The sequence below is a fragment of the Onychostoma macrolepis genome, chromosome 11 (assembly GCF_012432095.1).
Source record: "Onychostoma macrolepis isolate SWU-2019 chromosome 11, ASM1243209v1, whole genome shotgun sequence".
Taxonomy (NCBI): domain Eukaryota; kingdom Metazoa; phylum Chordata; class Actinopteri; order Cypriniformes; family Cyprinidae; genus Onychostoma; species Onychostoma macrolepis.
The window spans coordinates 27,032,354-27,051,728 of NC_081165.1; the positions used below are offsets into that span (position 1 = coordinate 27,032,354).

Below are 19,375 nucleotides of genomic sequence, written 5' to 3' on the forward strand. Positions count from 1 at the left end.
CAGCAAGCGTGTGCACACACACACATACAAGCACATGCAAGCAGTGTCTGTGCAAACAGAGGAATGCGTTTAATGCTTTAATGTCTATCAACACAAGCGGTGAAGACATTAAGATCAACATGTGAATAATACACTCTAAAATCCCTCCAGATCACCACTTCAACTCGCATAAGTACTTCATGACTGCTCTTACTTCCAGTTTTACATTAGACCTCAAATGATAGTAACACAATTGTTGAACACAAAAAGCATAGATCTGTGTGCATATCAACATACCATAAAACACTGAGAAACACATAGCAACACACTAAAACATTCCAAACACCTTAGCAACCACACAGCAACACCCTAGTAACCACCACAAACACCCTAGCAACTTCATAGCATGGTAAAAATGAATCAGAAAGCCTCACCAAGGACATTGAAACACCCTATCAACACACTAACACCTTCAGAACACCTTAGCAACCACATAGCAACACCCTGGCAACCTCATAGCATGGTACAAATGAACAAGGACATTGCAACACCCTGGCAAACACCCCAAAAACTCTAGCCAACCTCATAGCATGGTGAAAACTAATAGGAAAACCTCACCAAGAACATAGCAACACCCTAGAAACCACATAGCAACACAGTAAAACATTCCAAACCCCTTAGCAACCACATAGCAACACCCTAGTAACCACCCCAAACACTCTAGCAACTTTATAGCATGGTAAAAATGAATCAGAAAGCCTCACCAAGGACACCGCAACACCCTAGCAATACTCTAAACACATAGCAACACACTACAACTTTCAACCAAATAGCAACACCCTAGCAACCTCATAGCATGGTAAAATGAATCAGAAAACCTCACCAAAGACATTGCAACACCCTAGCAAACACCCCAAAATCTCCAGCCAACCTCATAGCATGGTGAAAACTAATAGGAAAACCTCACCAAGAGGAACCTCACCATAGCAATGTTCTATAAACCACAAAGCAACACCCTGGAAACCACCCCGAAAACTCTAGCAACCCCAATAGCATGGTAAAAACTACTCAAAAACCTCACCAAGTACATAGGAACTGCATGGCAACACACTAAAAACACTAAGAACACTCTGTCAACTACATAGCAACACCCTAGAAATCACAGCAAAATTTTAACACCTCTTATAATATGGTTAAATAAATAAATTAATTTAAAAAATCACCAAAGAGATAGCAACACACTAGCAACTGCTGGAAACAAACAAACACTGAGAACACCCTGTCAACATAGCAACACCCTAGAAACCATCCTAGCAAAAGCACAGCATGGTAAAAAGTAAACAGAAAATCACAAGGACATAGCAATACCCTAGCAACCACATAGCAACACACTAAAACATTTAAAACGCCTTAGCAACCACATGGCAACACACTAAAACATTCAGAACATTTTAGCAAAAGCCCTAGAAACCACCCCAAAAACTCTAGCAACCTCTAGTATGGTAAAAATGAAACAGAAAACCTCACCAAGAACATATCAGCACCATAGCAACTAGGGATGTGCCCGAATAGCGAATCCGTATTCGGAAAGGCACAGAAAATGAATAATTTTTTCTACGGGCTACTAAAGGGACATGGTTAGTCGCTTGCTAGCTATTCCCTTTTACATTACAGTACATTAAATTTCACTAACCACATAAACAGAGTAAGGAGAAATGACTGATAGGATGATGGCAAATTATTTGCAGATCCTGAGCACCACTGACAAACATCCAGGCTAATCTTGTGAAATCTGGGGTAAGTGCTGCCGCTCCGTAGTATACACATAGCACAAGCAATCGCGAATCTCAAAAGTGAAAGTTTAAAGCAAACATGCATTCGAAAGCGATTTTAATATCCCACATATTAATAACGGCTCCCTGATGCCCGCGATTTATATACAGGATAATTACCCAACTATATAATTGTGAGAGAAAGCACTGAAACATTTTCATGTATTCCCTTTAGAGGTGCCGTAGTACACATCATTACCTTTCCGAACACTGTATTCATATTCGGGCACATCCCTAATAGCAACCACATAGCAACCCCCTGGAAACCACCCCAGCAACATCATAGCATGGTAAAAAAGTCGTATAAAGCTGATAATCCTATTGATTTTATTATCCTAACTCTGCAGAATAATATGGTTAGTTGCATTTATTCTCTGCATTCATGGTTTTATCCTCTGTGGTCAGAACAGGCCTGTTACCCAGTTTCGGGGTCGCGATCCTCCAGTTGAAAACCGCTGGATATTGCATTATAAGAACTGAACCGATTTGCACTAAAATAATATGCAAGAATGAAATGTCAGCCCCTGGAACTGAAGGTCTGTACTACATTATGCAATAATCCCGCTGCTCTTTAATCTGAGCGCCGTTCTGTTTACTGTTTGAAAACATGTAATGCATGGGAGTCCTGTAATCACCCGTGGCTAAAAATATCACACTATAATGCCCACTGAGCATAAAGTATGTACATGAGGTGAATTGAACAGGGATGGGCATGAGATGAGTAAGAAACGGATCTAACGAAGCCTGTCGCTACATTAAAGATACATGAATAAAAATGGATCACAGAGCTGAATACATACATCAGATTTTTTTTTTCTCATTTCCTAAGTGACTTTTCTTTATGTTTTAAAGATGTTTACTTTGGATTGTTTGACTACTCGAAAGAGATGCCTATATTAGAAAATCTTATTTAATTTGTGTTTCCTGTTAGCTAAATTTCACATACATAAACAGAAATCTGGCTCTAAACCTCTCTTTACTTTATTCAAATCTAGACCTAGACAAGTACATCGTAACTATCCAAAGTTCTGTTAATCCTAAAGCAGCGAAAAACTGCATCACTGTATTTAAATGTATGTCTATTATTTATTTATCCGGCAACACATTCCTTATGAAAAAACAAAACAAAAAAACCTTGGTTATAGGCCTAGTTAAACCATTGTTACCACAAATGAATCATGGTTACATCATGCTACATTAACCATAGTTTAACAATGATATTTGTAGTAAAACTATGGCTATACAGAAATCAGAAAAATAGATTTGTGAACCCGCTCCAAGGTTCCGATCTGAATCAAATGATTCACGAACCCACGCAGGTCCTGATCTGAATCAAATGATTCACGAACCCACACAGGTCCTGATCTGAATCAAATGATTCGCACTCGGAAGTTTCGATCTGAATCAAAAGATTCGATCCGCATTTCAAAGTTCCAAAAAAAGAAAGAAAAAAGAAAAAGCATTTCATCAGTAACAAACAAACAAATAAATAAAAATTCATGCATACAGAATTTTTTTTCAGAGTTTACAAAGTATATTGATTTTTTGCGCAGACAACAGAAATGGATTAATACATTAAATATTTTTTAAAAACCTGGAAGCTCCCAAACTGTAGCATTTTTGCTCAATGTTGTTTTTTTGGGGCCTATTTTTAACCCGTGGCCATGTAAAGATGTTGTTCTTGTGCTGTGCGTCTGTTCCAGATGCTGCTGAAACAGGAACTCTGTCCAGAGCGATCAGGCCACTGAAGGCAGACGAGTGCATGAAACTACAACTACAAGCACAACACTAAAAACAGCCCCGCGAGAGAGCAGCCGTCCAGAACAACGGGACAATTCAAGGTAAAAGCATATTCCAGACAGGGTTATTATCATTCACTGAAAACCAAAATCATAAAATAACACTATCATTACTTGATATTAAATAAATGTTAACGGTAATACAATAAAAACTACTTAAACCTTTTATTTCAGCTAGTTGCCAAGGTAACATTTCTCTTTTTTGCTTAGTTTACTATGTAGTAAGTACAAGTATTAAAATAACAAAATGCCAAAACAAGAATATAATAAAAAAGACCAAAACAAACAACAAAATGAAAACACAAAATATAAAAATAAAATCTAATCTACATGCAAATAGTCTAATATGTAATTATAATAAAACAGTTATTCCAGGCTAAATTTCTAAATGTAATAAAATATAATAGATATCCTTGTATTATCAGAAACAGTTTTGTCCTTGCATAGATATTGTGTGTGTGTGTGTGTGTGTGTGTGTGTGTGTGTGTGTTGTTTCCAGTCAGATTGCTTAGAAAAATGAGTGCCACATCTGCAAATCTGAAACTGGGACACAAGACGGTACTTTAACATTGACAAAATATACTTCACCTTTAAAGCACATAAGGAGCAATATATAATTGAGAGATACATCGATATGTTATTACAGTTTCAGATCAGATCATGATCCAGATCCGTCATACATATCAACAACTTTAACCTTTATAAACGTGTTCACTCTGAATAATATGGATATGTACTACAGTAAAAGTCCGGTCGTCCAGCAGATGGATGGTTGGTTTCAGACCCTCCTCCTCTCAAAGCTGCTTATCTGGACTGGCGGTCCAGTGTTGCTCCAGACTCCGGCTCCGGCAGATGGAAAACGCCCTGATAATTCCCGAAGAGAGGATTAAACTCAACACATCCTACAGCAGGCCTGCATGAACACTATGGGATGCTCAGGATGTATATGTGAAGAGGTTACATGACCTGGAAGTGATTCTCAACACATATACGGTTAGGAGGATATACGAAGCCACAGGTCTAATAAAAACATAAAAATCAAATGCATTGGCAACAAAACTCTACTTATCATCATGCATTTGAGTGTGTGAACAAGTATAAAACTTGTGAGTCAACATCACTATATTATACCTCAAATTACTGAGGGTTTAGTGATTTGAACAAACCCCTAACCAAGTATTAATGGTCATTTCTGTGTTGGAATGGATCTGTGAGGATGGTGATTCCAGCTGGGATTCCCAACATCCCAAAAGTAAACAAAACACTGATAAATCTGCCTATAACAATACTGACATCTAGAGGCCACTGCCTGCATGCACATATACACACACCAAAACACAAAAATATATAATAATATATATATTAAATAAAGAAAGAAACTTTATAAAATACAATAATATAGTTATATTTATAATATAATTTGCATAAAAAGCATATGCACTAGCAAACAGCACTCATGTTTTCTGTAGAATTAAAAAATAATAAAAATAGATTTTAAAGAGATTTAAAATAATATTAACATTTAATTTGAACTATTATTATTACTTATAATCTTGTGTTAATGTATGTTAATATTTATTTATTTTTTAAATATCAAAGTTTTGTTTTTACGGTTTAAAACTGGTACATAAAGCATGAATGAATGAATGAATTCAAATATAATTTTACAATAAAATATAATAAATATAATTATATAAAAAGCATTTGCTAAATAAATACATGTTAATATAATATATTTTATACATGTTTTGTTGTAACTTGTAAAATAAATATAAAGATATTTCTCACAACATTGTTATTATTAAATAATTCATCTGTAGTGTCTCTCCAACAAGGTGAAATCATAAGCAAGTCCTGATGTCCCTTACAGATGTCAAAGAAAAATAAAGAAACCAAGATTGTCTTATCATGCAACGTGGGTATTTGTGATGTCAGCCGTTTTTAAAAACTAAAGAGGGACTTTTCATGTCTATGACACACCCAGACTTTAAACTAAACACAAACGTCCTCTAACGTCCTTTGCATTGAAAGCAAATGACTCGAAAATCATATCTGCAGATCGCTACACAAATGCTGACATGCCCATTCTACTGAAACTGCTGAGCTCATGCTTGCACTGCCAAAAACAGATATGATAATGTCGCACTCGTGAAAGATGACATTACAACTCAGGAGCAATATAATCAATATTTCAAAACAGAGCAGTGATAATGAAAAACATACAAAGTTTACACCCATCCAAACAAGCTGCTGAACTCTGAAACTTGATCAGAATGAATATGCTTTGTGTTACAAACTTGGCTATTTACAGAGTGACAAGAAAACCAACAGGAAATAAAGCACTGAAGTTCAGAGAGATTGAGAGAATGGCAGCATAACTGATTTGTGTAATATGATTCAATTGGACACAAAACAAACACCACAGAACAGATCCAATCCATCCCTAATACCTACTAATATTTGTACTGTTTTCCCTCCAAAATGATGTCACTTCCTGCAGGACGATGTCATTATGGAACTATGGAAAAATGCAATGCAAAATGTGTCTTAAGTGTTCCTTTTCTTCTGAATGAAATACAACCTGGCCATGTTTTCATGAGATTCACTCAATGATTAATGTAAAAGAGTTTAAAGATTAAACGTACTGGTATATCAAACTGGATCATGCAGAGCTTTTATGCCAAACCTGATATTGCCAAGTGCAATGTGTTCCTGGGTCAACATCTTTGTTGACCCTGGAACAACATTGTGATTAACCAATCAGATTTCAAGAACCAGTTTATAATTTTTGTGAAGTTTAGGATTACAATCAGTGTTTGGTGCTTGTACATCACTGTAATTAATCTATCAGTTCCTCTGATTTTAGGGATTACTCATGGGTAAGGTTAGGTTTAGATGTAGGAATATGGTTAAGATTATATTTTTGGATTAAAATGTTGTTCCAGGGTCAACAAAATATGTTGACCCAGGAACACGTTGCACTTGGCAATATCAGGTTGTGCGAGCTTTTATACAGGCTAATAAACTATTATGATAAGCATCACAGAGCAGAAAGTAGCAAGCGGCTCCACTGAGAAAATTTATAACACAAACGTCAAGTCTTCATGAATAAAAAAATGATAAAACCTTCATCAGATTTGGAGAAATGCATTCACTCTGTCTCAGCAATGGATGCTCTGCAGTGAATGGGTGCCGTCAGAATGAGAGTCCAAACAGCTGATAAAAGCATCACAATAATCCATCAAGTGGTCCATCAGTTAGCATCTTGAGAAGCCAAAAGCTGCATGTTTCTTAGAAATAAATCCATCAAGACGTTTTTAACTTCAAACAGTTACTTCCATTGAGTTGAGTCCATAATCCATAATAACGCTTCCTCCTGTGAAAAAGTGCATCTCCTGTTGTCTGTCACATCAAAATCCAGCCACATATTTGTTTAGAGCTGTTTTGGACTGTAAACGGTGCTTGATCTGTGCAGATTTCTCTCCTGATTCAGACCAGACTTTTTCACTCATATTTAGCTTGAAGCAGCAGTTTGAAATTGAAATCATCTTATCGATAGATTTGTTTCTTAGAAACACACAGCTTTTGTCTTCTCAAGATGTTAACTGATGGACTGGAGTGGTATGGATCACTTCTGGATGATTGTGATGTTTTTATCAGCTGTTTGGACCATCATTCTGACGGCACCCATTCACATCCATTGGTGAGCAAGTGAAGGAATCCTACATTTTCTACATCTAGCATTGTCTGAGGGTGCATAAAATGTCAGCAAATGTTAATTTTTGGATGAACCACAGGCATTCCTTTAATTTGTACACTGAATTTTTTTTTTTTTTTACTCTGAAACTAGTATTATTTTTTTTATAAACAACTACAAAAGAAATGGCAAGTAACACACTGAATTAAACATGAAGTTTTGAAGTATTTTCTTCTAAAATTTATTCGAGCAATTTACAACTTTGAATTTTTTTTTTTTTTTTTTTTTACAGTATAGTTATAAATAAAGCCATTCAAACCAAGAATAAAATCTTATAAAGCTAAGGAGAAAAGTATTTCTACACTGCTTCACATTGAATGAGTTTAGTGTCTGTTCAGCAGCTGAGCTACATGAACTGCCTACAGATTACATTTTACCTTTCACCTCTGCCAAAACCAGCTTTTAGAGAAAGCTAGCTGGTGTAGTCATGCTGTGCGTGTCTCGCACACAATAATCAGTAAGACTGACACCGAGCCCTTATGTTGACTCGGGGCCCCTCGGACGGCGGAAATGGATATTTCTCACGCGAGCCGTGCCTGTGGGCGGATCTACAGCATTCTCCTTCCTGAACCACAGCATAAATACTCAGTGTGTGTGTGTGTGTGTGTGTGTGTGAGTGTGTGTGTTTCTGCAAATCTGATCCTCACCGGGACGAGAATCCACCGCTAACATGAGCCAAACACCACCTATAAGTGAAATGAAGTCTAGGATGGATAAGGCAGCGAAGACGAAGGATGAAGACAAGCTTTATAAGCGAGAGGGAATCCTGTACTCCACGATCCTAAGCCCTCCAGAGACCATGGACAAGTTAAAAGACCTGGAGGCCAGAGAGGATGACCTTATCCTGGTGGCGTACCCTAAATGTGGTGAGCAAAACGAGACAGGCTTGCATTTGTTTCTGTAAGACGTGCATGTAGAGCCCTAAAACTGGTGCAAAGGCTGCCGGTGGAGTCAGGTTACATGTTAGTTGCATAGCCTTCTTTTGTCAGGTTTTTCAGTTTGCTTAAGGGTATTTCTCTTGTAAACCTTCCTGCACAACTGACTCATGCAGCTGCAATACTGGAAACTGAAGAGTGAAGCAATTCTGTGCATTCATGAAACTCAAACACTGGTGTAAATTGGCGTGCTCAAGTGAATTTACATAAGAATCGGTTTTTACAGACCATTTACTCTGAAAATGTTCACATTGTATTGAATGTGACTATTTGCATAACGCGGTTTTACAAACTCAGTAATTTAAGAACTGTCTTATGAACAATTTACGTTAAAATTTTCACACTAAATGATTTTTCAAAGACAATTCTTGTAATGAATTTATTGTGAGATTTTACAGTGCATAAGAAAGCATTCATACTTTCATTCTGCTTGTGTTTCATGAATGAAACCTTGTTGCAAAGACTTAATAACAGCTCTAACCTTCTAAAGATTCACATATTGCCTTTAACACACATTCAGATCTGTCATTCCTTAAACAAACAACCTCATGTAACCTGTTTCTCAGCAATCTTTTTTTTTTACGTAATAGTGATACGCAAGTTATTTTCAATGATAACACACCTCGACTGTAATCACTGAAGAGTGAAGCAATTCTGTGCATTCTTGAAACTCAAACACTGGTGTGAATTGGTGCATCTGACTGAATTTGCATAATACTTGTTTTTTACAAACCATTTACACTGACAATTATCACACTGGACAGAAAGTGAAAATGTACGTACTTTTTCCAACTATTTGGACTAAAGTTGTGGAACTGAATTAGATGTATTTAAGAACTGTTTTATGAATAACTGACATTAAAATTGCAGCAAAACAATGAATGTTGCAATGAATTTAACGTGAGAATTCTGAGTACTTAGGAATGGTTTTATACTTTCATTGTGCTTGTGTTTCATGAATGAAACTCTCATGCAAAGATTCACATTTAGCCTTGAACACAAATCCAGATCTTTCATTCCTTAAACAAATAACCTCACGTAGCCTGATTCTCCTCAATGCATTACACATGTTTATGATTCTTACGTAATAATGAGCAAGCTATGCTCAATGTCAACACCAGCTATAACACTGGATACTGAAGAGTGAAGCAGTTCTATGCATTCATGAAACTCAAACACTGGTGTAAATTGGTGTGCCCAAGCAAATTTACATAAGAACTGGTTTTTACAAACTATTTGCTCATGCAATTAATGTGATTATTGCCTGTGCAAATAGTTCGTAGAAAGCCATTGTACGTATTGAATGTTACAATTTACAAAATGCAGTTTTATCAACAAACATAAATTACTGCAATTAATCAATGTGACAATTGACAGCGAATGCTTTATATATGATATATATGATATAAGAATGCTTTATACACAAAAACTTTGCGTTTGGGTCATTCCGTGTCAAATCCGTTATGAATGACCAGTATTAATTGTTAACTCGAGGTAGAGTATGAACAGTGTGAAACATAAAATAAGATCACCCAGGATCCCATTTACCTGGGGTTTAAATAACCCAGTGTTTATTATTTAAAGTGTGTGAGACCTTAAATGTTCGAGGTACTATCAGTGATTATGCCAAATATGCCCTTTAGCAGTAGATACTACACTCATACATACTTAACCCAGCATTTTTTAGAGTGTACTTGATCTATGACTATGCTCACATTATATAACAATTAAAAAGAGAAAGAAATTCTAATAATTAATCCAGGTTAGGCAAATCTTGGTTTATTGATGTGAATGCAATGTGTGGTGAAAGCAACCACTTTTCCCTGTGAGTTGTGGTATTTGATTCAAACATGTTACAGCACTGCATGTTTGAACTCTTAGTAGCTTCAGAAGCTGTTAAAATCAACAAAATCCCTTCTTCCAAATATCCCTGAAACTGATTTGAATATAGAATCTTATGTATAGACTACTGAGAGAAAGTTAATGTGCCTCAACTTGACCATTTCAGTGCATTTTTAAGGTATGTTCTATACATACAGTTTTGACAGAAGGAAACAAGATGCATTCCTAGTTTCAACATTACTTATTCTTCAGACATTCTGCTTTAAATACAGTAAGTATCAGCTGTATACAAAGTGACCAACATTTGGTTTTCATCCCCTAAAAATAGGTAATATTCAACAATCTGAGATCCCCATATCTCTGGACTGAACGATGTAGGGCCTTGAAAATGAAGATCCCAAAGGAAAAGTTAATTAAGAACTAGAATCTAAAATCATATTGCGATATCTTTAATACTTCTTGAGTTATATGCATGCAAACTTTGGAAAAAAAAAAAATTATGGTATGTTCAATGCAGTTGCTTTGACAGAAGTAAATGAGATACATCTCTAGTTTCAACATTATTTGTTCTTCAGATATTCCTCTTTAAAAGAAAAGAAGTGTCATTCTTTTTGGCAAATTGACCCACATTTGGTTTTTGACTACTGAAAATGTGTACATTTGTGACCCTGGCCCACAAAACCAGTCTTAAGTCGCTGGGGTATATTTTTAGCAATAGCCAAAAATACATTGTATGGGTCAAAATTATCCATTTTTATTTTATGCCAAAAATCATTAGGATATTAAGTTAAGATCATGTTCCATGAAGATATTTAGTGAATTTCCTACTGTAAATATATCAGAACTTAACTTTTGATCAGTAATATGCATTGCTAAGAACTTCATTTAGACAACTTTAAAGGTGATTTTCTCAGTATTTAGATTTTCTTGCACCCTCAGATTGCAGATTTTCCTAACAAACCATACATCAATTGAAAGCTTATTTATTCAGCTTTCAGATAATGTAGAAATCTCAATTTTGAAAAATTGACACTTATGACTGGTTTTGTGGTCCAGGGTCACATTTTAACAATTTACTCAGCCAGTATGAAATTCCAATATCTCTGGAACTGAACCATATAGGGCGTTAAAAATAAAGACACCAAAAGGAACGTTTGTTAAGACCCCATATCTAAAAGGGCATTAAGATATCTTTAATACTTCTTGAGTTACAGGCATGCAAACTTTGTAGAAAAAACTTGAAAAGTGCTGTTGCCGCATTTTTGAATGGTCACCATTGGCACATAATGCAACAGGATTGCTAAAGTCAACAGATTTTACCAGCAGACCTACCAATCTCTGCATTATGATGCTGCCATCTTTCTGAAGTAATTTTTACCCCCCTTGTAATTTGGCTCTGAATCTCAGGTGAAAATTTCCATTTTGACCCCCCTCTACAAAACAGTGGATTACTCAGTAAATATTCATCCATGACATTTAATATTTTGGCTTTCATAATTATACATGTCTGTCTTTCTTGAGAAAAAATATTAGCAAAGTCAAAAATTTGAGCTGGGGACCTCTGGTTGAGTTAACACGGATCGACCTATCTCTCATTGAGGTTAACTCTCTCTTTCTCCCACCTAAATCCTAAATCTGTTTGTAACTGATCTCTAACAGGGTTTAACTGGATGGTGGCAGTCTTGCGTAAAATCTTGAATGCCTCCACTGGGAAAAATGAGAAACCGCCTGAAAGGCCCCCTCTGGTTGAGTTTTTACCTCCAGATGTTCAAGAGGTCAGTAACTGCACAAGCAATCTACAAATCTGGAAGTGTTTACCCTGAACACACGAAAACATCAGTGTAATGTTATAATTTCACACCATTTGTCTTACAGAAACTGGCTGAGATGCCCCCACGGAGGCTTCTGGGAACTCATCTGCACCCTGACAACATCCCTCCCTCTTTCTTTACTAAGAAACCAAAGGTCAGTAACAATGAGTGCACTTTGAACCACATTGGAGAGGTCACATGACACTAGATACCAGCTGGTCACATTCACTGTTAGAGAACATATGTTCAGTTTAGGGTCAGTATGATGTTTTTTGTCAAGAAATTAATACTTTTATTTAGCAAGGGTGCAACATCGATAATAATCAGAAATGTTTCTTGAGCAGCAAATCAGCATATTAGAATGATTTCTGAAGGATCATGTGACACTGAAGACCGAAGTGATCGAATGATGCTGAAAATTCTGTTTTGATCACAGAAATAAATTACATTTGAACAGATATTCATATAGAAAATAGCTATTTTAAATTGTAATAATATTTCACAATATTATTGTTTTTAGTGTATTATTGATCAAATTATATGCAGACTTGATGAGTAATAAACCTCTGAATTAAAGTAAATATAACTTCTAATTGGAAAATTGGAGAAATTGACCATAATTTGACTAGTTGGTCATGTTGGATGTAATCAAATTCATTTTGGTTTTAACTTTGTGAGGATTTGACGATATTACAGTATTTAACCAGTGTAAGTAAAATTTTTACTTTGTATGACAAATTCCCTGTTAAAAAAAAAACAATAGAAGCCCAATAGAAACCATCACAGAAATTCCAATGGTTTCCATTAAAATACCATTATAAACCATTAGCTTTTTCCAGTAAAACCATTACAAAATTCCTTTTTGTAGTGTGTTTTGGGCATTTTTCCAACAGGATTTAACATCCCACCAACAGAATCCATCACATACCAGTAGACACCATTATAGTTTCCACTAAAACCAATACAATTCCCATTATAACCATTATAACCATTACATTTTCTATTGTGTTTTGGGCAGGGTTCTATTGTTTTTTTCAGCAGGGTTTCAAAACAAAAATAAATAAATTCTTTCAAAATGCATAATGCATCAGGTGAATTACGATTCTGTGCCTTTTGGTTCAAAAGTTACATACAAAGAAAATTAAATAACATATAGGTTACAACGGGGCTAAAGGCGGCCCGGGGTAAAAGGCGCCTTTGATATTATTTGCATCTAAACCGCTAGATGGCACAAAAACATGGTTTAGCACTTTCCAAAACGTTCGCTTTTCAAGATGCACGTGTATATTTGTCTGGTCTTTGACGCGATCGCGCGCAGCAGCGCAAAGTTTATTCTGTGCTTACTTGATCTAATATTTAATGTTTTTTTTTTTTTTAATGTTGTAGATTTAAGTAGTAAATGAGAATCGCTAAAATTAATGCATATATTTTGAGACAAAGGTCTTCTTTATGATTTTCAGTTTTGTTTAAGATAATTAAAGCAACAACTTTTAAATAACGAAAGAATATGTAAAAGTATGGTATTTGGGGTAAAAAGCGCCTCTGCTGTTGGGGCTAAAGGCGCACAGTAATTAACATGATAATTAATAGATCGCTGACTTTTCCTTTTGTTGACATGACATGGTTAGATTCAGATGGTTAATATCATATATTATGTCCGGTGTCCATATCAGAGATAATCACCATGTTTAGAATGAAACCATCATATTTAAAAACATGATATTAATCATATCATATAATAAAATATAATTTGTTGTTACTACTGTAAATATATATTCAATTTATTATTGGATCTCCTTCAATACTTTCAGAATCTTTACTTATTAAAATGATTTTGTTTCTGTATTTTAATATATATATATATATATATATATATATATATTAACATATTTTAATGACAGTGTATTTATTGAACAAAAAATAATTATTTTATTTTTCAAAATAAGCAGAAAATAGTACAAACTTTGCTAAAGTGATAGTTTTGAACAAGTATTAACTTTATTTTAGCTGAAGTATTTGTATCAATACCGTGTGTGTGGGGTAAAAGGCCCTCTTTGCCACCTCATACATTTATAAGACTTTTAAACAAAATAAACAGCTTGAATGATTTATTTTCACACAAAATCTGTTGCTCTATTAGTGTTCAATACAACGTATTAGAGCAGAACATTCTATTTTGTCTCATCTAATTCTCTTCATCTTCTACATTGTCTGTTTTCAGATTCTGGTAGTGTTCAGAAATCCAAAAGACACGCTCGTCTCATACTTCCATTTCATGAACAAAAACCCGGTTCTGCCCAGCGCTGAGCCGTGGGACAAGTTCTTCTCAGACTTCATGGCTGGTGAAGGTGGGAAAACACTGAATAATAAAAGGTAAACACTGAAATATTTAAATGAATGTTGTGTAGGACTAAAGATAGTAATGTTTCCTCTTCAGTTGCCTGGGGCTCTTATTTTGATCACGCTCTCGCCTGGGAGAAGCGTCTAGACGACCCAAACGTGATGATCGTGACATATGAGGAACTGAAACAGGTAGAGCAACCTGCGCGTGTTGTGTTTGCAACATCACTGTCTCGTGTTCATTGACCGCTGCTCTTAAAAGTTAATGTGAAACTGCATTAACCCCATTTTACCTCCATAATGTGATGCATTTCTGAGAGAAACAAATATTTATCAAAGATTTTGAAGACTTCAGAACAATGTGCAATGATAAAATAACACAACCATTATTAGCTGTGTATTAAGAAGTAAATAAACTCAAATCATGTTGACTTTTTAACCTGTTGTGGGGCAAAGAGCTGTTTGAGTTTGAAACATCTGAGACTTTTCTGCTGTCCATGCAGAACCTGCCAGAAGGTGTGAAGAGAGTCTCAGAGTTCTTCAACCTTCCACTGACCGATGAGCAGGTCAGCAGCATCGCCGGAGAAAGTACGTTCAGCGCCATGTTGGAAAACTCACAGAAATCTCATGGCAATTTCGGAAGCATCTTCTTCAGGAAAGGTAAAAAATCCCTTCGTGATGCATCTCAGATCAAATCAACTCAGATGTTTATCCTTAAATTCCTCAGTTGCAGCATTCTTTACATACAAGTGAAAAAAATCTATGTAGATAGTAGCTCCTTTTATATGTATTTATGTGTCTAAATCTAATATCTCAATTTATATCTCAGTATTATATATATATATATATATATATATATATATACACACACACACACACACACACATTTTATGGAAGCCTGTTTTCACCAATAAGCAGAAAATTTAAAAAAAGCAACATGATCTCACAGAATTCCGTGTAATGACCACGGACTTAATTAACCCCCGATTCCGTGATGCCACCACAGATTCGGGGTTAATTAAGTGCGTGGTCATTACAAGGAATTCTGTGAGATCAGGTTGAAAAAAAGGTAATTTTTGCCATTTTTCTTAAAACCTGCAATTCTGAGTTTATATCTCACAATTCTGAGAAAAAAAGTCAGAATTCAGAGTTTGTATCACACAATTCTGAGAAAAAGTCACAAATGCGAAATGTAAGTCATTTGCATAATAAAAAGTCATAATTAATTACCTTTATTTTTACTGTGATGGAAATGAGCTTCCATAATATTTGATCATTATAAAAGATGACCTCAACTGTTATTTTTACAAATTACAAAAATTGTTAATACTGCTGAAATCAGCTTAAACCTGCTGGAATAAAAATATAAAAATTATAGTGCCAAAAAAGTAAGCATTTTCACTATAAGACATAATGCACTGATCTATTCTGGCAAAAGGTATCAGATATTTTTGTCTGATCCGTTGCCATGGTTATCACTGTCAATCATCACATTTTTGGATTCAAATCCACATTTAAAGGGATAGTACAAAAAAACCAAACAAACAGTTTTTGGTCCCCATTGACTTCCATTGTATTTTATTTTATTTTTCATACTATGGAAGTCAGTGAGGAACAACAACTGTTCATATACCCACATTCTTCAAAATGTCTTCCTTTACGTTCAGCAGAAAAAAAAAAGAAAAAAAAAAGGTTTGAAACAACTTAAGGGTAATTAAATTATGACAATTTTCATTTTTTTATGTGAACTGTTCCTTTAAATACTGCTGTCAATCCAGAAACTTTGCAGTGTGTAGCTAGTAGCATGAAAAATAAAACTGTATTGAAATGAAAAATCTCTTATTTACATCATTTACATTGAAGGATTCCTTTGTGATCTTGTTTTGTCTTCAGGTGAGGTGGGCGACTGGAAGAATCATTTTTCTGATGCCCAGAGCAAAGAGATGGATGAGCTTTTCCAAGCCAAACTAGCTGGAACAAATCTCGGAGCCAGACTGAAGTATGACCTTTACTGCCAATAAATGTGACGGCACGACGAGAGCCGACGGACAGAGAAACTGATCACTTCACAGGGATTTACTGTCATTCATGCAGGCAGCTGTTTAATCGTTTTCATGTTTTGGTGCATTCCATTGGTTACAATAAGCACAATAACCTCACTGTCATTAAACCTCATTCTGTGCATATGCTAACATTTATTAAAAAAAGATGAAGTCAACACTATTTCATTCTCTGTCAGAAATATCTATTGCAAATGTTCTCCACTAGTCGGTGCAATAGTTCAGTCCCATAAACTTCAGTAAGTACTGTAACACAAACTGTAATGATTTTAAACTGCTCTAATGGCTCACAGAAAACAGGAGAAAAATGATGCTAAATGTAAATAATAAAATGCAACCAACCGTATAATGGTGCATATTTAGGACAGCGACATAAAAAGAATTATCACTTTTAAAAAGGAAGTAAAAACCACTTCCACATTTTTTATTGTTGATGTCAAAGGTTTTGTGACCAAGCAAACAAATGCATTCGTCATTTGGTAGAAGCTCGTGAAATTAGACGGATATCAATGTGAAAATGTCCTGAAAAACCAACAAAACTACACAAGAATAAAGGAAATATGACTCCAACTCTTATTTTATTATCATCAAGATACTATTTGTTTTTATTAATATTTTTAATCAGTTTTTTAATTTTTTTATTTTAATTTTAGGTAAAAAAATTTTTTTTAATTTTTAGTAGTTTTTCTTGTCTTTCTTTTTTAAATACGTGTTTATATATTTTTATTAATTTTATTTTAGACCATTAAGGTAAACTTCATTAAAATTAGAAATGAAACTAGCTGAAATAAAAAGTTATATTTTTTATATTATTATTATTATTATTGTTATTTATTTCAGTAAATGTTTATTTTATAAAATATTTTTAAAATAATTTATGGTCGCAATGAGGATAAATATGGTTGCTTTGTATTTTTAAACCAATTTTTGTCAGTTCATTTGAATCACGCTGCAAACGGAAAGTCACATCAGGTGCATTGCATTTTGGGAATGCAATTCATTTAGACAATAACAGTTTGTAATTAGTACTGTATAATCCAGCCAATTTGCACACTGTGCATAGTTTATATAGTGCATACTGTAGAAATAGTAAGACTACTAGTATGCTATTCTTAACATAGCCATGCTGTTAGACTCATCAGGAGTATCTCATCATTCCTAATGAAGTCTAATTACAGCTGTGATGATGTGAACAGCAGATGACCCCTACATGAACAGCACATCCTGGAAACGTTACCAAGTTCTTCTTGTCAAAACAAGATGATCAGTGAGGAAATGCAGAAAAGTGCTCATATCCGACCAACATCTTTCAAACTCTAATTTAATCCAATTTCAGAGTAATCCCACCAAAACAGGAACATGTAGGCCACAGTGTAATATATATACGATGTGAATCTGAACAGCCCTGCGGTCCATTCAAGCGGCATATTAAAGCTATAGATTGCTACAAAGTCTAGAGTCTATCACGAGGAGCAAACACTGTGATCTCTGGCTCAATGGTTTTATAACGGCAGTAAAACAGCTGATGTGGGTTTAGTTTACATATGGAGCAGATGTATTTTAACGCTATTGGGATTGATAAACACTGGTATGATTGATTGATATGTCAATTCCCATAACTGGCTCTTCTTACATCAAAACCTGGTAGAAACCACCACGCAAAAACATGCTCTGCTCTCATAAGTAAACCGGGTCAATTCAGCATCAAATCAAACAAACTTTAGAAAATTCCTCAGTTAAAATGTTTGATTTTGTTAATGTTTTTCCCAAAGAAAGACAAACATAAAAGCCAAAATATTAAATGCTGAGATTTGTAGCCATATTAAAAGGGGGTAAAAATTACATTAGAAAAGTGACAGCATTATCAGATTATTTTTACACAGAGATTGGTATGCATATTAGTAAAATCTGTTGACTTTAGCAATCTTTGTTGCATTATATTTCAATGGTGACAGTTCAAATGCGAGAAAGAGAGTTTTTTTTTTTTTTTTCAAAGTTTGCATGACTGTAACTCAAGAAGTCACTTTACTCAGAAAATATGCATCAATGGCATTTACTATTTTGTTTTCTTGTTTATTTATGTATTTATTTCACCACAAAAAAATAAAAAATAAATAAATATCAGAATCACGGAATGACCCAAAAGCTTTTTGAATCAAAAGTCTGGGTTTTTATAATGTTTTTGTAAAACAGTAAAAATTTTGAAATATTTTAACAATTCCAAATGCGAGCTTTCTATTGTAATATATAGTAAAATGTAATTTATTCTTGTGATCAAAGTTGAATTTTCAGCATCATTACTCCAGTCTTCAGTGTCACATGATCTGCAGGAATCACAATATGCTGATTTGCTGCTCAAGAAACATTTCTGGTTATTGACTTGAATATAGACTTTTAAATTAAGAGTAATGTACAATATTCTATTATAGCATAAATTCAACCAAATTATTTTCCCATATATTCATATTTTAGTTAACAAAAAAAAAAAAATTTTTAAAAATCAATATTAACGAATAGTGTTTTCATAATCGTTTCAGTGTTTTCAAAAGTTAATTTCACCACAAAAATCACATGAAAAATATATTATTATAATAAATGATTTTCAAACCAAAATTTAAACTATTCTGAAATATAAATGATAAATTATGTAAATGTAAATTATTTTAAATGAAACCAATCATTATGGGTTCATTTTGCCTTATTTCATTATAATTCTATTCAAAAGTTGCATTATTGTAATAAAATCAGCATAAATGTACAAAATATCACAAAGACTGGGCAAACACCCAGAACACACTATATAGCAACCCCATAGCAACATATATTATATAAATGTTTTCACTGTCACTTTTGATCTATTTGATCTATATTGATCTGAATTTCTTTAATTGAAAGTCATACTGATCCTAAACTTTTAAACAGTGTTTTATATGTAGGTTTGGGAAGGAAGTATATCTGAGGATGACGAGAAACGCTTTCCTGATTATGTCTGATTCATCAGTGATGAACGCCACTCACTA

The 19,375-nt window shown here is 34.4% G+C and overlaps 1 protein-coding gene and 1 long non-coding RNA gene across 2 annotated transcripts; both read left to right on the forward strand.

The window, feature by feature from the left end:
- Nucleotides 1–1,688: 1,688 nt before the first annotated feature.
- LOC131549831 (uncharacterized) lies at nucleotides 1,689–5,056 on the forward strand. The gene is made up of 4 exons (XR_009273499.1): nucleotides 1,689–1,776; nucleotides 3,515–3,652; nucleotides 4,110–4,168; nucleotides 4,257–5,056. It is a non-coding gene; the product is annotated as an uncharacterized LOC131549831 (long non-coding RNA).
- Nucleotides 5,057–7,889: 2,833 nt separating this feature from the next.
- Nucleotides 7,890–16,518, forward strand: sult6b1 (sulfotransferase family, cytosolic, 6b, member 1). The gene is made up of 7 exons (XM_058790508.1): nucleotides 7,890–8,233; nucleotides 11,804–11,919; nucleotides 12,020–12,109; nucleotides 14,177–14,303; nucleotides 14,393–14,487; nucleotides 14,799–14,955; nucleotides 16,189–16,518. Exons 1-7 carry the CDS (start codon nucleotides 8,038–8,040, stop codon nucleotides 16,314–16,316), a joined length of 909 nt encoding a protein of 302 aa, XP_058646491.1. The 5' UTR covers nucleotides 7,890–8,037; the 3' UTR covers nucleotides 16,317–16,518.
- The last annotated feature ends 2,857 nt before the right edge of the window (nucleotides 16,519–19,375 follow it).